At 46.1% G+C, this 20345-nt stretch overlaps 1 protein-coding gene across 1 annotated transcript in view; it reads right to left on the bottom strand.

Annotated features, from left to right (window-relative positions):
- LOC144781842 (uncharacterized) overlaps window positions 1–20345 on the bottom strand; it is a 469031-nt gene that overhangs the window by 192513 nt on the left and 256173 nt on the right. Inside the window, exons 6-7 of the mRNA XM_078660870.1 lie at window positions 12601–12714; window positions 11658–11774 (exon numbers count right to left, since the gene is read on the bottom strand). Coding sequence (XP_078516996.1) covers window positions 11658–11774; window positions 12601–12714 — 231 coding nt within the window. The remainder of the gene's footprint in view (window positions 1–11657; window positions 11775–12600; window positions 12715–20345) is intronic.

The following is a 20345-nucleotide window of genomic DNA, read 5'->3' as shown; positions in this document are numbered from 1 at the left end:
CAAAGAGGAGAACTGTGCCTTGGCTAGCCTAAAAACCTGTGACACAATTGTTATTAAACAGGCGGACAAGGGGGGAGGCGTGGTAATACAAAAAAAAGATGAGTACCGTGCAGATTGCCTTAGACTTTTATCTGATGATAGAAATTACCACACCCTCCCACGTGATCCCACCGAAGATCTCAAAATAGAAATTAGAACTCTTGTGGATCACGCAGAAACAATGGGACACATCTCAAAACAGGAAGCTGATTTTCTGTGCAACTGTGAGGGCAAAATTCCCAACTTCTACACACTGCCGAAAATGCATAAGGGCAAGATCCCCGCACCGGGTAGGCCAATAGTGTTGGGTATAGGGTCCTTATTCGAACCTTTATCACGATTTTGTGATTTCTTTTTCAAAGAACTGGTACAGAGTACCTCTACCTACCTTCAGGACACAAAAAGCCTCCTCAGACTTTTCCAAGAGCTGACAGTTGATGATGATACGAACCTGGTAAGCCTAGACATCGAAAGTCTTTACACCAGTATACCACATGACGATACACTGGAAGTACTAAAAAAAAAGTCCTTAATGAAACATCATGGACATAGAGGACACCCAAGGCCTTTATCTTGGACTGTGCCAGGCTGGTCTTAATAAGAAGCTACTTTGAGTTTGAAGGAACCCTGTTCCTCCAAAACAGGGGGTACTTCTATGGGGAGCACTTTCGCTCCGAGCGTGGCTGGACTTTACGTGTTTGATTTTGAGACAAAATTCATTCTGAATGATCTGAACCCTTTCCGCTCTAACATCATATTTTGGAAAAAGATATATCGACGACGTCCTTGCCATCTGGCAAGGACCTATTGAAACTCTAAGAGACTCCATCCTATGGATCAACACCTGTGATGGCAATCTAAGGTTCACCCACACTGGATCCTCGGACGATGATATTCCTGGATGCAGTAATCACCAAGGAGAATAGCCACCTGGAAACCAGAACCCACCATAAACCCAGTGCCTAAAATAACCTTCTCAGGTTTGAGAGCTTTCATCCCCGTCCACTCAGGGAAAATACCTGAAACTGCGCCGAAACTGTAGTAAGCTCACGGACTACTGCAGCCAAGCAAAAGAACTGACAAACAAACTATCCGACAGAGGCTAAGCGGAGAAGATCCTTAACAGATGCCAAAAAAGAGCACGCGTGAATTGTGAGAAAGACCTGAATCCACCGAACACCTTGCGGAATGTGAATGATCTAACTCATCACTACACTACAACAGTAACAAACATAGTTAACACCACTATGCCACTAAAACTGAAAAGAGTCTTGGAAAAGGACAAAAACCCTTGGTTTAATGGTACACTGAAGGACGATAGGCGGAAACTAAGAATGGCCGAAAGAAAATGGAGACAACACCCTGCAACACCAGAGTTGAAATCACTCAGAAAAATCAGAAACGAGTACAACAAAAAGATCCTCAAGTCCAAAAAAGAATATATTAGCTCAGAATTAGATAACGCCAAAAACAGGCCACGGAAACTATTTGAGATATTAAAGCAACAATCCAACAAATTGGCAAAATCGGCCCAAGAAACCACTAAAACTCAGCTGAGCTGTGAAGAATTCTCAAATTTCTTCACCGACAAGGCCAACACTTTGGAAACAGAGCTCAAGATGGCAGCGGACAACCTGCCCAACCAACCACACAGACTGAACAATACCACTCTGACAATCGACCCCGAGGAAGCAAAAAACAAAGCGCATTGGGATACCTTCAAGCTATATGATCAGAATACCATCGCCAAAACACTAGCGGATATCAAACCAAATAACCACTACAATGATCCACTCCCCACCAAATGTCTACAAAACATCAACCACATCATCATCCCAATATGGACAAAAATAATAAATGCCTCGCTATCACAAGGGATCCTTCCAGAATGCTTAATAACAGGCCAAGTTGTCCCGATCATCAAGAAACCAACAGCGGACCCAGCAGATCCTAATAACTTTCGCCCAGTTACAATATTCCATTACTGGCCAAACTAATCGAGAAATGTGTACAAAACCAACTGAACCAACACATTGCTAATTTCATGCTACTGGACGACTGCCAATCGGGATTCAGAACAGGCCACAGCATGGAAACAGCGATCCTACATATCGTCAATGACGCAATACAGGCCCTAGATCTCAATAGAACATGTCTACTAGTCCTTCTTGACCTGTCATCTGCATTCGACACTGTAAATCATGAAAAATTACTAGACAGACTACACAACAGGATGGAAATGTCGGGAAATGTGCTGAAATGGTTTGAATCCTTCCTTCAGAACAGATCACAAAGATTCTTGGTCAACCAAACACTATCCCAATCTTGTCCGAACTCGATCGGAGTCCCTCAAGGATCTACACTATCTCCTTCACTTTTTAACTTATACGTCGAACCTCTGACAGAAATCCTCCGAGACGCAAACATATCCTATCACTTGTACGCGGACGACACTCAGATTTACATAAAGATCGCATCACTGGAGGACATCAAGGTAATCAATGAGGCTTTAAAAGAGACAATACGCTGGTTAACCAGTAATCACCTGAAGCTAAATGCACAAAAAACTGAATTCCTATTAATCTCACCACCAAAGAACCACACAGAGGCGAAGGAATGGACCAAATTGATCACAGCACTAAACTGCACCCCTACGCTAGTGGACTCAGCCAAATCATTAGGAATCACATTGGAGAAGAATCTAGACATGAAAGCCCACATCAAATCAATGGCAAAAAATGCCCGCTTTCACTTGAACTACATAAGGAAAGTGAAACCATTCATCTCGTCGGCAGATCTCAAACTGGCAATACAATCATTAGTTATCTCAAGGATTGAATACGGATGTACAACCTTAGCAGGTCTACCAAAAATGTCCACGGCACCACTAAAAGAATGCCTCAGTGCAGCAGCAAGGCTCATTACCGGATCGAGGAAATTCGACCATATCTCACCACACCTAAAAGCGTTAAACTGGCTACCATATGAAGCCAGAATCCAATTTAAACTGGCATGTATCACCCACAAAGCGCTCCACTACAAAACACCAAGATACCTGGCCCAGAAGATTGAGCTTTCTGGAGGAGGCAGACCAGCCAGGAGTGCCAAGGAGCTGCTGCTGAGGCCACCCATCTTCCGGAAGAAGAAAACATATGACAGAGCTTTCTCTGGGGCAGCCCCCAGAATATGGAACTCACTCCCTCCGAATATCAGGAAAATTAAAAACACAGCAACATTCAAAAAGGAAGCTAAGATCTTCCTAATGAGTAAGTTCCTTACATAGGCAAGAACAGACTTCACCGCCACCGCGTTTTAGATGGGCCAAAACGGAACATCGAATGGAAGAAAGAGAAAGTCTCTAGTTAAACGGGGAACAACCTAGCGGCGCTGTACCTACCCAAAACCTGGAGGAAGATTGCACAGATAAAGACAATTCGGAACTATTGGTACAGGAATACAACATACAATATAGTAGGCTAGTAGAATAACATATATGATAACATGGGAGATAGACGCAGACTGAAATTATTTAGAAATGTGTAATCCCGATGTTAATACTAGCCTAAATTTACCAAACCATTGTACATATTCTAGGTTATATCCCCTTTTAGACGTATACCTAACCTACCTCAGATCAGTGTGATACGTTTACCATATAGCTCTATACTTACCTACCTCATTCACTATATGGTAATGTTATGCGAGTTGTATCTCAAACCTACCTCATGTATATGTATCTGTGAAGCGCTCTGATACCCAAGGGTGACGTTCGTGCTATATAAAACTCTCTAAATAAATAAAAATAAATAAATAAATGTGGCATTATCTCCCTTGAATTCCACCACAATAATAAACAAAGGGCTAGAGCACCAGAACAGCTTAATGTGGTTCCAGCGGCGACTTACGCTGTTCTTTGCATGCCATAGTCCGTTTCTTCTAATCAGTGGTAGGATGACGTAGCTTGTTTTCCGGTGGGGTCCACGCTTGCTGAGATCCCCTGAACCAGGTTGTTTAATGGTCAGTGTCATCGAGGTGCAGAGTCACACCTCAACACACCAGCGTGTGTATAGAGCATGGACACAGAGTGCATTGCATACGTCACCACACCACTGTCAGTAGGAATCGGGGGCAGTGGGCACAGAGGGTCACACCTCACCACACAAGTGTCAGTAATGATCATGGCCAAAGAGGGGGCGGCACACCTACCAGAAGGCATACAGCAAGGGCAAGCAGACGTGCAATCTTCTACATCCTTCACCTGCTTAGTCCATTCACTGAGACACGCCCTCTACCAACAAAGTAAGCCTGACAAAATATGCTGTATATCATCCTATAGTGAGCACAGCACAATGCTGTACAGGACTCGAAATACATCAATGTCATATATTACCAACCTGTTCATAGCGTAGCGCTCAGCTGCACAACACCCACAACACAAGACTACCACAACACCCACAACTGGCATCAGAACACGGCACACAGCTGCACGACCTCAAAAAACAAACCAACACCTCAATATCGTTCCGTACACCAGTGCTTAATTTGTAATAATAATAACAATTATAATGCGAGAATGTATAGTCTTTATTCCTTCTCATGTCTTTCTTCCACCTCCACACACTCACTGCCTCTATCTCAGTTTCAGGTTTTTTGTGGCCCCTGTCATTCCTCTTTGTCACGGATGTGGGTCTTTCTCTTTCTCTCCCTTTCCATCTTTTTCTGCCTTTTCCTATGTTCTTATAGGTCAAAGCCTAAGGTGAAAACTAAGCCCCATCCCACAAAAATGAATGGTGGTGCAAACCATCTGCAACCACAGACACAAATCAAGTACTGCGGAACAAAGCATAGTGTAAAGCTGCAAAACACCCAAATCACAACCATACCAAAAAGTCACGTCACTGGCATCAGGCAAAGAGCTGCACATACCCCAGATTAACACGCAGGCACCAAACCTGCACCATTAGTGTAATGTACAGCGTATGGACCAGAGCTGCCGAGAACGTACCATCAAAATGTGCAGCATTAGCATCCTTTTCAGAGCATGCCATAAAAGCTGCAAAGTCCCCAGAACACACAAGCACCCCACACAGCACGCAATAACACCATCTTACACAGAGGTGGGCGGCCTAAAAACTCACCTCCAAAACAGGGCCATTAGCATACTATAGCACGCATGGCACAGATGTTCACACCCATTAGAATCCTATTCGGGCGTGACACAGTGGTTTTCAGCACCTAGGCCACAACAATTACAAGACACACATCAGTAGAATCCTGTGCAGAGCATGGCATCGAGGTGCACTCACCTTTGTATCTCCCCACGCCCTCTCACCCCACCCCCCATACACACAGAAAACATGTGGAATTACCAACGTGTACATAGCATGACACAGACGTGACCGCCCCTCAACATGCCCACCATAACATGCAGCATTAGCATCCTGTGCACAACATGACCTAGTATCATAACGCCACCAAAACCTACTTTGCTGGCTACTGTACAGAACATGGGAAAGAGGTGCAATCTCACCAACACACCTGTATAGATCAGGTAAAAGAGCAGCACAGGCCCCAGGAACACACACCACCAAAGAATGCAGAAATAGTATCCTGCGCTAAGGTGGCTTGGAAATGCACCATCTTACAAACACACTACCACAAAAGCATTAGCATTCCTGTACAAAACACGGCACAGAGATGCACGAGCCCCGGAGCACGCAACCACCAAAGCATGCAGATTTCGAATACTGTGATATGCGCTCTGTACTCTTTTATTCAGTATTCTTCTTTGGATTAAATTAAGTGTCCGTTGCTGAAGTGAAATTCACTGAAATATGGTTGTACGTTATTTATTTAAAGAAAAAGACGAAGTAGCACACCTTTACACACAAAAGAATGGGCGAGAATATCAACTGATTTTTATAGAAATATTTGTAGGCTGCTACAAGAAAGATATATAGGTCATCAATCTTACACGACTATACATGTCAAAGGTTCCGCTCTTTAATTGTATTCTTATTCCTCGATATTTGACATGGTAACATTACAACCTTCCTTTCTCACATGCCTAGCTAGGCTCGACCTAACAATACTGTATGAGAGGTGCGAACGAAGCTAAAAAGCCGGAAACAAATAAAGCCAGCAAATATAAACCAAGCAAACGCGAGTTGCAAACTACAAGTCAATGATAAGCAACGGGCAGAATGCATTCCCAAGGATGCTTTCCAAGATGACAGAAAACCCGACAGCTGCACTGTCTTACAGGACAACTCCCTCGCTACACTCCGCATGGTTTTATCCAGTCTAAGTAGAAATTGGGCAGGGTTAAAAACCAATCAATCAATCAAAGTACTTGTAGAGCGCGCTACTTACCCGTGAGGGTCCCAAGGCGCGGAGAGGGGGGAGGGGAGGGGGGGGTAGTGGGGGGGCGGGGGGTGCTGCTACAGCTCGAAGAGCCAGGTCTTGAGGAGTCTTCTGCAGGTGAGTAGGTCTTGGGTCTGCCGTATGTGGGTAGGGAGGGTGTTCCAGGTCTTGGCGGCGAGGTAGGAGAAGGATCTGCCGCCGGAGGTCGTTCGTAGGATGCGGGGGGACAGCGGCGAGGGCGAGGCTGGCGGAGCAGGGCTGCCAGGTGGGAGTGTGGAAGCTGAGTCTGCTGTTCAGGAAGCAGGTCCAGCGTTGTGGAGTGCTTTGTGTGCGTGGGTGAGGAGCTTGAAGGTGATCCTCTCGTCGACGAGGAGCCAGTGTAGGTTCTCAGGGGGTGGGGGTGATGTGGCTGCGGCGGGGGGCATAGACGATCAGTCGGGCGGAGGCGTTTTCGATGCGTTGTAGTCGCTGTAGGTGTTTGGCTGGGATTCCTGTGTAGAGCGCGTTTCCGTAGTCCAGTTTGCTGCTGACAAGGGCCAGTGTCACCGTTGTTCTTGTTTCGGTCGAGATCCACTTGTAGATACTGAGGAGCATGCGGAGGGTGTTGCAGCAGGAGGAGGAAACGGCGTTGACCTGTTTAGACATGGAGAGGGAGGAGTCGAGGATGAATCCTAGATTGCGTGCCTGGTCGGTGGATGTTGGTGCTGTTCCCAGTGCGGTCGGCCACCAGGAGTCGTCCCAGGCTGAGGGGGTGGATCCGAGGATGAGGACATCCGTCTTGTCCAAGTTCAGCTTCAGACAGCTGCTCTGTGGTTTCGTCTAAATAAGGACTGGGACGGGTCCAGGATGTTGTCTTCCAGGTGGCGGGTCAGTTGAATGTTGACGATTTTCTCGATGACCTTTGCAAGGAACGGGAGCAGGGAGATGGGCCGGAAGTTCTTGAGTTCCTTGGGGTCTGCTTGGGCTTCTTGAGGAGGGCGATGATGTTGGCGTGCTTCCAGCTTTCCGGGAATGTCACTGTTTCAAAGGAGATGTTGATGACCTTCCGTAGTTGGGGTGCGATGGCTGCGTCCGCTTTGTTGAATACGTGGTATGGGCACGGGTCAGACGGAGATCCTGAGTGGATGGAGTTCATGACCTTGCATGTCTCATCGTCGTTGACGTTGGACCAGGAGGTCAGGCGGTTGGCGCTGGTGGTGTTCACAGGGGAGGTGGAGTCTGGCGTAGGCGGGGCGGTCGTGGTGTTGAAGCTGTCGTGGATGTCAGCGATCTTGCGGTGGAAGAAGATGGCTAGTGAGTCACACAGTTCTTGTGAGGGCGGGATGTCGATGGTGCTGGGGTTGGAGAGTTCCTTTACGATCTTTGAAGGAGGATCTCTTGGCTAGTCTGATGAGGTGGTGGTGTCTGCGGGTGGCGTCCTTGTGGGCTGCGTGGTTGTCCGGTGTGCGTTCGTGTTGCCATGTCTTCTCCAGTTTTCGGCATGCGTGTTTGGAGGCCTGGAGCTCATTGGTGAACCATGTTGGAGGGTTTCTTGAGCGGGGCAAGGGTGTTGGCGCAGTCGTCGATCCACTGTCTGAGGTTGTGGGCTGCGGCGTCAGAGTTGGTGGGGTCGGTGGGTGGGTTCTTGGCGAGGGAGAGGAGCAGCTGGTCTTCGGTGACTTTGCTCCAGCAGCGGCAAGGCAGCTGTTGGGTGCGATGGTGCGTGGTTGGTTTCTTGAAGGTGAAGTGGATGCAGCGGTGATCGGTCCAGTGAAGTTCGGTGGTGTGCTCGAAGGTGATGTGGGAGCTTGTGGAGAAGATGGGGTCAAGCGTGTGGCCGGCGGTGTGGGTGGGTGTGGTGACGAGTTGTCTGAAGCAGAGGTTGGCGATCAGGGTGGCAGAGTTGGCGTTGTTGTTGTTCTCGGGGTGGAAGTTCAGGTCCCCGAGGAGGATGTAGTCCGAGGAGGCGAGTGCGTGGGTGCTGGCGAGGTCGGCGATGGAGTCGCTGAACTGAGCCCGGGGTCCGGGGGGGTCTGTAGATGAGTGTTCCTCTGAGGGTGGTGTTGGGGTCGGTGTGGATCCGGAAGTGCAAGTGTTCGGTGGTGTTGACGGTGTCGTCTGCGTGGGTGGCGTCTTTGAGGGTTGACTTGGGGATGATGGCTATTCCCCCTCCGATTCCGTTGGCACAATCCCTGTGGGTGATCTTGTAGCCGTCCGGGATGGCTATGGCGATGTTGGGCGCCGAGGAGTCGTTCCACCAGGTCTCAGTCAGGAAGGCCACGTCTGGGGTGGAGGTGCCGAGCAGATCCCAGAGCTAGACGGCGTGTTTGCGTGAGGAGTGGGTGTTGAGGAGTATGCAGCGGAGGTGGTTGGGTCCGGTCCTTGGAGGTTTGGTGTTTCTGTCGCAGGTGAAGCTGCAGGTGCAGCAGGAGAAGGGTCCGTGGGTCCGTTTTGGGGCGGCCTGGAAGCAGGTGCGGTTTCGGCCGGCGTTGAGTGCGTGGATGGTTCTGGCATCGTAGTGGATTCTGGTGCCGTGGCATTCACTGGGTGCAGGGGTTCTGGCACTGGGCGCGGTCCAGGCGCGGACAGGCTTGCCAGCGGCGCGTCTGCTGCAAGTGGCCGCTTCTCGGCCTACATATGAGGAGGCTTGGGAGGGAGGAGAAGTTGGGAGGCGGGAGCGGGGAGGCCAATGGGTGTGCTGTGGGGCGGGGGGCGCAGGGAGGCAGCGGCGGGAAGGCTGGGATGGGAGCGGTGGAGGGCGGGGGGAAAACTGGCGTGCAGGGCGAGGGAACCCCAGGGACCAGGAGGCGGCAGCAGGGGCACAGGAATCAGCCGGTCAACATGTGACGAGTGGCGGTGTGGGGGCGACCTGCCTGCAAGCAGGGTCAAAGGTCGCTCCCGCTGCCGTCACTCAGCCTGTATTTCAGGAGGGCTGGGAGGGAGGAGCAGCTGGGAGGCGGGAGCGGGGAGGCCAATGGGTGTGCTGGGGGGGGGCGGGCTGCAGGGAGGTAGCGGCAGGAATGCTGGGGCGGGAGCGGTGGGGGGCGGGGGAAATACCAGTGCGCAGGGCGAGGGAAGCCCAGGGACCAGGAGGCGGCAGCAGGGGCACAGGAATCAGCCGGTCAACAGGTGACGAGTGGCGGTGTGGGCGACTTGCTTGCAAGCAGGATAAAAAAGCATGTTCTTATGGAGTTTCGGGCTAAGGCACAGTCGGATTTTATAGGGAAAGCAAAGAACTTGAATTAAATTATTTTCAAAACGGGCAGTAAATGCCTCCAGATCGGGGAAATCACTACTCCACCGAAACGGATGACAGGACGTTCAGACCAAGCATAATAATGAAGCTGGTGCTCACTACAGGCACTAATGAAAAGGCAGTCTTCGGCCCCAAATCAGAAAATTTCTCTAGGAAAGTAAATTAAGAAGTTTCACATAGCACACTAACATTCAAGCTCAGCACTTTCCTAAATGTTCCAACACAATTAAAATACGAATATTGTAAGTTATTCCCAGACATGCAGTGTTAGATTAACCACTGTACCACTAAACCGTTTTCCTACTGAAATAGGGGTACTCAAAAGAAACCACATCAAAAAGAAACAATGGGAGATTATAATTAAGGACTTTGATATAGTGAAACTTTGAAAGGCTTTTATGCAAACATTTACACACGCTTACAAGAACCCTGCTCCCAAAGAGATTCAAAAGTTCCTAGAAAAATGTATCGACTACAACCAGACCAAAAAAAGTCAAAACAATAAAAGAAAGCAATTTAAAAAGGATTAAATAAAGCCATTCAAAATCTACAACTATAGAACCTCAAGATTTTCAAAGACCCATGCTACTGAGAACCGCTTTGAGTGGTCTACAAGTTCATCCACAGGGATAACCACAATTCTTAGTTTTACCATCACCTCTCTCTGATCTAAATGGCTGTTATGCTTTAAGAAATTGGCTTTCACCTTCTGCCTTTGGGCTTTACCGCTTGGGTTTGGTAGCTTCAACAAGCCATAGAGTCTGACAGGGTGATCGGTCCTTCTTCACTGCAGTAGATGCATACTCCTGTAGATAACTCCCTACCCTCCAACGTCACCAGTCTGTAGTCCTCCTTTACTTTGTCCATTGTATACCTAAATAATCAATGGCTGCTGCCCCTTTTTGCTCCACTCAGCACTTTCAAAACAAGAGAGCAATGCATATATTAGGGACCACAAAGGCCTCCAAGTTACACTTCCTAATTAAGATCTGTACCCCCTCAATGCCCACTCAATGTTGAATGTTGTTTCAGTCAGCTGTCTTTCACCTCTTTCTTTTTGGCGAGAGCAGATCAGTCCTCAAACGCCTCCCCGCATGCACATCTGGGGCTGAGAGCCCCTTGCAGAAGAGCACTGGAGGCCCCCACCAATTCCGGAGGTGTCAATCAGCAGACCAATGACTGACTGAAAACTTGCGAAAAGAAGGGGCGACCATGTTTTCCAGTTTAAAGTTTACACAGCTTTAAAGAGTGAGCACACAGTGTGAAGAGGGTCTCATAGGAACACTTGAAGTAAAAACTAAACCCGCATAATTGCTTAACTGTTAATTGGCATTATTACAATTTGTATAAAAGGAAGATGGATTAATCACGTCTTAAGCACCATTGTCACACACACACACACACACACACACACACATGAATTTTGGGTGGGAGAACACCACTGGAGATGCCAGGAGAGTCACAGTACTTCAACAATACAAGCCCATAACAAACATGTCAATGCACCTGATTAAATTGGGAAACAATCGCATTTCTAGGCTAAAAAGTTAACATGTGTAAAAACAAAAATAAATTCACAAAATTTTTTGTTTAGAAATCTCCCTCTTTAAAGTTTCCAATTGTTGGCATGTATGCCTTATTAACCACACAGGTTGCAGTGAAAGGCTAGTAAAAAGACAGACAAACCATTTCAGTGAAATCATGAAGGCGCACAAGTGTGTGATGGCACACGGCTACTGATCGGAAACCTAATTCAATCTACTATCAGAAAAAGGTAATGGTGGGGAAGCAATCAGGTGCTTTGGTACAGGGTTGGCGGAGTAGGTGGAATTAAAAGTATTTATATTGAAATCAAAAATGTTCATACAGTTTCTGGTCTGCAGTACCGCAGGCTAGAAATAGGGTCATCACAGGTGCGAGTATTGTGTATTCTTACAAGAGGTTGGAATATAACGCCAACCTTATTTCATATTTCAAACAAAGGCATAATTAAGATAGGAAGTATATGCTGTGTACTCACCAGCAAGGCTATTCATGATCTTCCTCTCCTCTGAATGTCGCTGATCGATAGAAACAAACTCTTCCTCCTCTTTAATACGCAGTGAAGCTTGAGAAGTTCCCAGCATCCATTCTGTTCCTGGAAGACCATCCACATATTACGGAAGGTTAAACTCAAATCTACTTTACAGCTGAAGAAGATGTCTTTATCTCGTCCACTAACAAAAAGCAGAAAACAAAACAGGAAGCATGCCTCAAGGGCTAAACAAATTAAAAGGGGTTTTAACAGGCGCCAGAGAACCTAGGAAACTTAGAGTGGCCCCACAAGAACGCTTTTTGCTGCTAGAGGGTGGGTGGGGGCATTTCAGGCATTGCAGCTTGAGCAAATGACAGTTCTCTTCATAAACAGGGGAGAAGACATTGCCGCTAGAAAGAAAATGTACTGGAGAAGACTATGCAGCTAAGAGGGCAGTTTAAAAAAGGATCCTTGCAGGGTGAGTGGCTAGGCTCCAAAGAAGGCTACGCACAATCAGTGGAGACCACCTCTGGGGTAAGATAGGTGCCTCTAGATTTGGATGCTTTAGAGAAGTATTATTGAACAGTTGAGTGGTAATATGGTCAGCTCTGTACGGCTAGAGTTCAAGAAATGTTGATCAGTAGAGAAATGTAAGAAAAGACAGCATTGTAATACGTCATCTAATTTACTGAAAAACAAATTAAGGAACAAACGTAGATCTGAGGTTTCATGCTGATAAATTTGTGAAATCAGGAGAAGGCCCTTTGCATCAGTAGTCATGTCCTAAGCCGAAGGCTCAGTACAGCTGTAGTAAACAAACCCCAAGCAAAGCTATGTGGAATAAAAAGGAGGAGAATCTAAAGAAGGCAACTGATCGACCACCCTACCAGTCTCTTCTTTGGAGGTATGTTAATCTTTACAATTTTACTCCAAATCATGTTAATTTTACCCGTGGAGGGGCTTTTGCAGCTCTCGCCTATTTCTGAGCCTTCAGCATCAATGGAGCAGACTTCAGATTCTGGATCCATCCTCGACAAAATATCAGGGCTGACCAGTGGCAAATCTGTGAAAGATAACAAAAATGACTTTTTTTAACCATTTGCTCACAGATGGCCCTGGAGGACCATATGCCCTACCATATGCCCCATCCACAGTTCATTTCCATAAAGTCAAAATGCGTCCCTGTTTAAAATGATTAAATCAGCAACCACAGCAACTAGATGTAGGATTCTACAAAGATGGAATAGGGAAACAAAAGCCTTTAATGTGATGATCAAATATTCTGTAGGTTTGCATATGCTCAGAAAATGTCCACATAACAGTACTGCCTTTGGTTTACAGCTAACACTCAAACACCCTCAAGTTTATCCTGTGACAGGCGCTTGGAGGAATCCAACTACGCAATACCAAACCTAATCAGAAAACAACAATATTTTATTTAGTCTATAGCAGCAAGATATAATCTGATTTAGGAGTACGCTAAATTAGATCTTTGTAAATGTAAGAGATAGCATATGATGTTCTGTATAGAAACATATAATGGGTTAACTTTGTTATTTGTGCAATATACAACAAATCTTTTCCACTTTGCTGCATAGCATGCTCTAGTGGTAGGACGTCTTGCTTTCTTAATGACGTCCATGCAATCAGGAGGTACGTTCAGATATCCAAACTAAGACCTCAGGAGCCATATCGCTAGATTGAGCTGCATTGGGTCTGGATGCATAATCTCTCCATGGTTCTGTGTTAGTAGATGTGGGGAGAGTTTTAGTTTGTGATGTGGTACTACAGAGAGCTGTAGTGGCGTTGTGTACCATGGTTGTCTGGCCCACGCTGGTGCTATGAGAATCAACGTCGGAGAACATTGCCGTAGTTTGCGTACCACTAATAGAATTAGTGGGAGAGGTGGAAAAGCGTACGCAAATTTGTTTGACCAGTTCATCCATACCGCATTGCCTTTGGATAATGGGTGTGGGTATCTGGCGGTGAAGCTTAGGCATTTGTGGTTGTGGTGTGTGGCAAACAGATCTATCTCTAGTTGTCCCCACTGTTAAAAGAATGGCTGAAGAACTTGAGGATGAAGCTCCCACTCATGTATCTGTTGTCTCTGACGACTTAACAGATCTGCAAATTGATTGTGAACTCCTGGTAGATGTTCTGCTAACAGAAAAATGTTTTGAGGGATGGCCCATCTCCAAATGCTCTGCGCCAGCCGGGACAGCTGTAGGGAGTGTGTCCCTCCTTACTTTTGAATGTAATACATTGCTGTCATATTGTCGGTCCGGACAAGTACAGCTTTGTTTGATATGTAATGTTGGAATGATTTTAGAGCTTGAAAGATTGCTAGTAACTCCAGATAATTTATGTGGAGTACTTTTTGTTTTGTTGTCCACGTGCCTTGCACTGTGTGACTTTGTAAATGCGCTCCCCATCCGGCGAGAGATGCATCTTTGGTCAGTATGATTTGTGGAACAGGTTCTCTAAACGGCCAGCCCTTGGAAAGGTTTTTGGTGTTCCACCATTGCAGAGAGCGATGCGTCCGGTCGTCTACCACCACCAGATCTGTTATTTCTTGTTGAGCCTGATTCCACTGACCTGCTAAGCATTCTTGTATGGGACGTATTTGTAGTCTTGCGTATGGTACTATGAAAATGCAAGATGCCATCATTCCTATTAGCTGCATGAACACTCTAGCTTGTAGTGAGTGTTGTGGCTGGAATTTTTTGATGAGATTCTGTATAGCTTGTATTCTTACTAAATTGGGGTACGCTATTGCCTTGGAAGTATCTATTGTGGCACCTAGATACTGCTGAGATAGGGATGGTTGTAGATGTGACTTCTTTTAATTTACTGTAAACCCCAATTTGTGCAGCAGGCAAATTGGCTGATGCGTGTGCTGTACACATTGGTTGTATGACTTGGATTTTATTAGCCAGTCGTCGAGATATGGGAATACGTGAATGTTGTCCCTTCTTTAGTGTGCTGCTACTACTGCTAGACACTTTGTGAACACTCGAGGTGCTGCTGTTACTCCGAAGGGGAGCACCTTGAATTGGTAGTGCTGACCTTCTAGTACGAACCTTAGGTACTTTCTGTGAGACTGATGGATAGGAATGTGGAAGTAGGCGTCCTTGAGGTCTAATGTGGCAAGGAAGTCGCCTTTCTCTAGTAACGGTAGAACCTGTTGTAATGTGACCATATGAAAATGGTCTGAATGTATGTACATGTTTAGGGGTTGTAGATCTAGAATTGGTCTGAGAGACCCATCCTTTTTGGGAATGAGAAAATAAAGGGAGTAAACCCCTATGTTCTGACGTTCTTTTGGTACTGGTTCTATTGCATTCTTTTGCAGTAGTGATTCCACCTCTTGTCTTAATAGTAAGAGGTGTTCCTGTGACATGGGACGTTGTCTTGGTGGTACTGTTTGAGGGTTGGACGTGAGCTCCAGGCAATACCCTGACTGAATTATTTGTCTCACCCACCTGTCTGTAGTGATGGAGTTGCAGACAGGTAGGAACTGTTGTAATCTTCCCCCGACCGGAGTGGAATGGTCTGGGGGGATGGAAGGGAAGTCACTGTTTGGGAGTAGAGGCGTTGGGATTGTTGTTGCCTCTGCCCTTATTGGTGTTCCCTCTATACCCTCCTCTATAGTATCCCTTACTGGACGAGGTCTGGTTGGGCGGTTTGTATGTAGAGGAGGTGTTGTCAGTTTGGAAACCATTAGGAGGCGCCCCTATATGAGGAGCGACAAAAGGAAGGTCTATGGGCTTGCGTTTGTAAAGCTCCCATTGATTTCGCCGTATCGCCATCTTTTTTCATTTTTTTGAGTGCACTGTCTAACATTTGGACCAAAAAGATGTTGTTGGTCAAATGGCTTGTTGTGAACGTATCTAGGACCCTATTTAAATATTCACGATTTATGTCCTTATTTGGTTATAACAAATCATATCCTTATAAAGGCATAAGAATCATATCCATATTTAGTCATAGCCAAGGCAGTCCAAATACGGCAAGGCTACTCCCATAGCATCCTAGAAAGTACAACGCGTTCTTTAAACAAACCAAGTCTCCAGCAGCCCGGGAATTCCCCCTGCTTCTGTTTTGATTTGTCCAAGAACTCCTGGAGTCCTGAAAGAACTGCAAGTTCTTAGTGACGTCTTATGTCCAACCTTACTTCAAACTCAGCACTTTCCAGGTATAAATATACCAGCATATGCCTTAGCAAACACACGGTGGTTTGGAGCAGATCGGCTATCTACTTCCCCGACGCTCTCCTGAAACAAGTGCTGTAGGAAGCCGACCCTCCCATTGACGCACTGAGAGAGACGCTGTCTTTTCTCCTGCCGAGAAATCCAGCTCCAGTGTTTCCAGTCACACTTGCGGGTTTCTGGGAGATCGAGTCCCGTGAAAGAGATACAAGACCTCCTTAATTCTATAACCAAGGTACGGAGCGGATTAGATCCTTAGAGAATTCTTGATTCAGATTCTTGGCAAAACTATCTTAACTAAAACTATATCTCACTTACTCCTTCCCACGTACTAGGCTTAGGTTAGGTACACCGGGGTAGGCGTATTTTATAAGCACCAGTTGAGTACGTTTAGTCAACTTTTATCATTGTATGTATTTTATCCGTTTTAAGTATCTTATGGCTTAGAAACCATATAAATGCTTTTACAGTATTATTTCACAATACTCCTTTTACTGAACGCATTTTACTTTATGACAAGTATTGCAATTGTGGCAATTCACTTCTCTTGCATGAGAAAGAAGACTGCTCAATAAATAACCACTTTTATTGAAAACGCCCGTCTCTCTATTTCTCTGCACTCCTGGTGAAACTAAGCATGCACGATTGAGTGAGTGAAATAGATGGCTATTGTTTCCGTGACTCTGGAGATATACTCCTTATTCTGGAGGGAGCAAAGTTGTCATGTTTATGCGGTTGTCAGAAACTAATCCCTTCTTGTCTATTCAGGAAAGTTAACACCTTCTTGTTTACTCGAGAAAGTTTCTAGTGACCTCTGAGCTAGCTGGCATTCATAATTAAGTCTAACATATTCAATAGAGACCTAGTCGACCTCAGTCCTACGTCTAAACTATCAATCATGTTATTCCAATGCGCAGAGCCTATTGGGAATATAGGAACTACACTACAGGCTGGTTTAATATACTGGCTTGTACCTCCGGTTTGAAACCAGAAATTCGTAGCCATGCATGTCTGCGCAACAGTACCCCTGTATTTACTGCTCTAGATGCTGTGTCTGCAGTGTGTAGCACGCATCTTATGGAGGTTTTAGTTATAACCTTGCCCTCTTGTATCAAGTCAGCAGCTCTAGCCTTATATTTTTCTGGCAGGTGTTGCATGAGTGACTAACTCATCATAATGAGCTCTGTCATATCTTGCTAACAGAGCTTGAGTGTTAGCGATCCTCCATTTTTAGCAGCTTGTGAGTGTGCGTTTCCCTGACGCATCTAAAAGCTTAGATTCTTTGTCAGGGGGTGGACCATCCCCTGTTTGCGAGTTGGCTCTTTTTCTCGCATTTGACACTGCCAGTGAATCTAGCGGCAATTGTCCCTTAATATATGCTGGATCAGAAGGAGCCGCTTTGTATTTCTTTTCCAGTCTGGGGTTAATTAACCTGGCCCTAACTGGGTCTTTAAATATTTCTGGTGCATGTCTTACCACTCCACTAAGTATTGGAAGTGTGGTTGTGGTTTTATGTGACGTTAACAGTGTATCCATAACAAAGTCTTCTTCTTTTGGATCTGTATGCAAATCTACTCCATGGAAAGTAGCTGCTCTATGGATGAGTTGTGTGAACCCAATGGTGTCATCTGGTGGTGATGGCCTAGACGGGTATGCCTCATCTTGTGGTAGATCTGGTGCATCTGGTGCATTGTAATCTTCCCATAGGTCACCTGATGGCCCAGTCCTATCATCTGGGTCATTAATATCATCTATTTGATGATAACTCTCTTGTATGTATCCCCATAATCCTCATCCTGTGGTATCAGGCTATGAATGCTAGCTGGTGAGTGTACAGGAGAAATATCTGCTGGTATTTCTACTTCTGGTGAAGGAAGTCTTATAGGTGAAGCCTGAACATGCTTCTTTGGAGGAATAGGTGATGGTTTAGAACATTCCATTTTCCTCTTTTCAGGAACTATGTACACATGTCCAGTCTTTGGATGAATTTTTAGAGTCTTTTGCCTTACATCAGGTTGGAAAATCTCTTCTACTGGTCAATCTTTTTTCGGCGCCGATTTCTCTTGTTTGGAGCCGACAGATTTAGGTTTCACAGTGTCCATTGTCTTTGGAACAGGTCTTGGTTTCGGTTCCTTTTCTTGCTTTATCTTTGGATCTGTGCTTTTTGAATCCGAAGCTTTTGTTGCTGAGTGTTTGGACTCTTCTGCCTTAGGTTCCGAAGTGTGTTTCGGTATGGAAACTGCTTTCGGGTCCGCTTTTTTAGTTACCGGAGCCGTTTTTGTTTCGGTAACTTTGGGAGATTCTTTCGGTGCCAAACTTGATTTTGGTTCGGTAACTCTCGGTATCGACGGGTGTTTCGGTGCCGGTGTTGACTTCAGCTGAAGCACTTTCTGCTTTTCGGGACCGACAGACTGACTCAAGCCCGAGTCGACTGGAGACTTTTTAATACTCTTCGCTGCCTAGCCTGAAGGCGGGGCATTGGAAGGTTTTGATCGGTGTACACCCGGACCCGAAGATGGGGGTGGAACCGAAGCCTGTCCCGGTATGGGGGGTGAACAGGGTCGACGCTCTTACTCACAACCTGTTGACCAGCTGGAAGAAGATAATCTTCGGATCCACCCTCTGCTCCGGAAGCGGACTCTTCTGCTTCGGAAGCGACGTCTTCTTGCTGTTCTTCGACGTCTACCTCGATCGGCACCTCGTCGATGATGAGGTCTGATGTTGACGACGATGACTGCTCCATAGCTCTTCAAACGCGACGGTCCGTGATTGTTTTCTTGGACCGGAACGAAGCGAAGGCCTCAGTCTCGACTCTCGTGCTCTGGAGACAAGCACAGGTTGCAAACCTCATGAAGGTTGGTGTGTGGGAACTTGTGTCCACACTGAGGGCACTTCTTGAACGGTGTTCTTTCCATGAGCCAAAGGCCCAATGGCGCAGTTGGACCCAATGGCCCCGACGAGCGCTGGAATGGAGAAGTGGATCCTGTTTTCGACGCGGGCGACCGAAATCAGTGTCAAAGACCATATATATATATATTGTAGATTGATTTATGGATTCGAAAAGAGATGGGTAACGGGACCGAACGATGAACACATCCGAGCCCGATGGCGGAAAAAAACAATCCGAGGATGGAGTCGATGCCCATGCGCACTGCGGTCTAAAGGAGGAGTCACCTAGCAGACAAAGACTCTTCCAAGACAACAACAAAGTGTAATCATCCGGGCCCACCACCAGATGGTGATCTAATGCAACAATGTGTGGTCTGTAGCTCATTTGCCTCGAACATTATTTTCCTAATCTGGCCACTCATGCTTTTTAAAAAAAATTTCACTCACTTGTAATTCACTGTTTTTGATATCTGATCACTACTGGTTTAACCAGTGGTTAACCTCCGGGTGGAGGAAGCATAACCATTAACCCGATGATGATGCTGCCACGTACCTTCTAAGGCGGAGAACCAAGATATACCGCCATCCGAACCCTGGCACGTGATTGAGGGGTTTTTATCGGTACCGTGTAATGAAAGTACGAAGAAACCCTGGTGACCCAGGACAAGTGAACCTTCCGCCCTCTTGGTTATTTGTATGTTTCTATATACACACAGAAACACACATATATTCACGAAAAAAACATAGGCTTTAGGAACGTTATAGTTGGCTGAAATTTTACTCATACAAAACCAGAGAAATTCAGCCATTATAGTTAGCTGAGCACTGTTGATCACATCACATATTACATTGCTCATGACATGGTCAGTGACATCACTCCTAACAATATCACTGTTGTAAGTCTCACCAAGTTTGTGAAGGTATGCATGCATTTCTGTGCTTTTATCTAGTGACATGTTACATAAAAATAAACATGCAAAAGCTTGAATATCCGTGTTTCTAACAGCATACTCTGTAAAGGTGTGTACAAGAAGGTGTATGTATTTATTTCTGCTCATAATACATGGCACATGGGTATTCAATAGTGTATATGAGGAGCTCTAAAACTCCTACATACATACAACATGTCTGCCTGTATAACCGAATGACAGCGCAGAAATTAAAAGATTTGACCACGTATAGGAGAAGCTACCCACTTTTTAAGCTACCCTCTTCAGATGCATAACACTAGTAAGAATATATGTACAAGTACACATATACCTCAGTCAAGATAGCATACACACCTTTTAACTTGAAGGCTTACACTTCCCATTTGAGCACAGAAAGAGGCAACAGAAGTACTGAAAAAGGCAAGAAAAGTGCAGAAATAGGCAAGAGAGGTGCATAAAGAAGCAAGAGGTGTGCAGAAAGAGGCAAGAGGTGTGAAAAGAGGCAAGAGGGGTGCAGAAAGAGGCAAGAGGGGTGCAGAAAGAGGCAAGAGGGGTGCAGAAAGAGGCAAGAGGGGTGCAGAAAGAGGCACGAGGGGTGCAGAAAGAGGCACGAGGGGTGCAGAAAGAGGCACGAGGGGTGCAGAAAGAGGCACGAGGGGTGCAGAAAG

The sequence above is a fragment of the Lissotriton helveticus genome, chromosome 9, assembly GCF_964261635.1.
Source record: "Lissotriton helveticus chromosome 9, aLisHel1.1, whole genome shotgun sequence".
NCBI lineage: Eukaryota > Metazoa > Chordata > Amphibia > Caudata > Salamandridae > Lissotriton > Lissotriton helveticus.
This window is presented reverse-complemented; position numbering and strand designations above follow the sequence as displayed.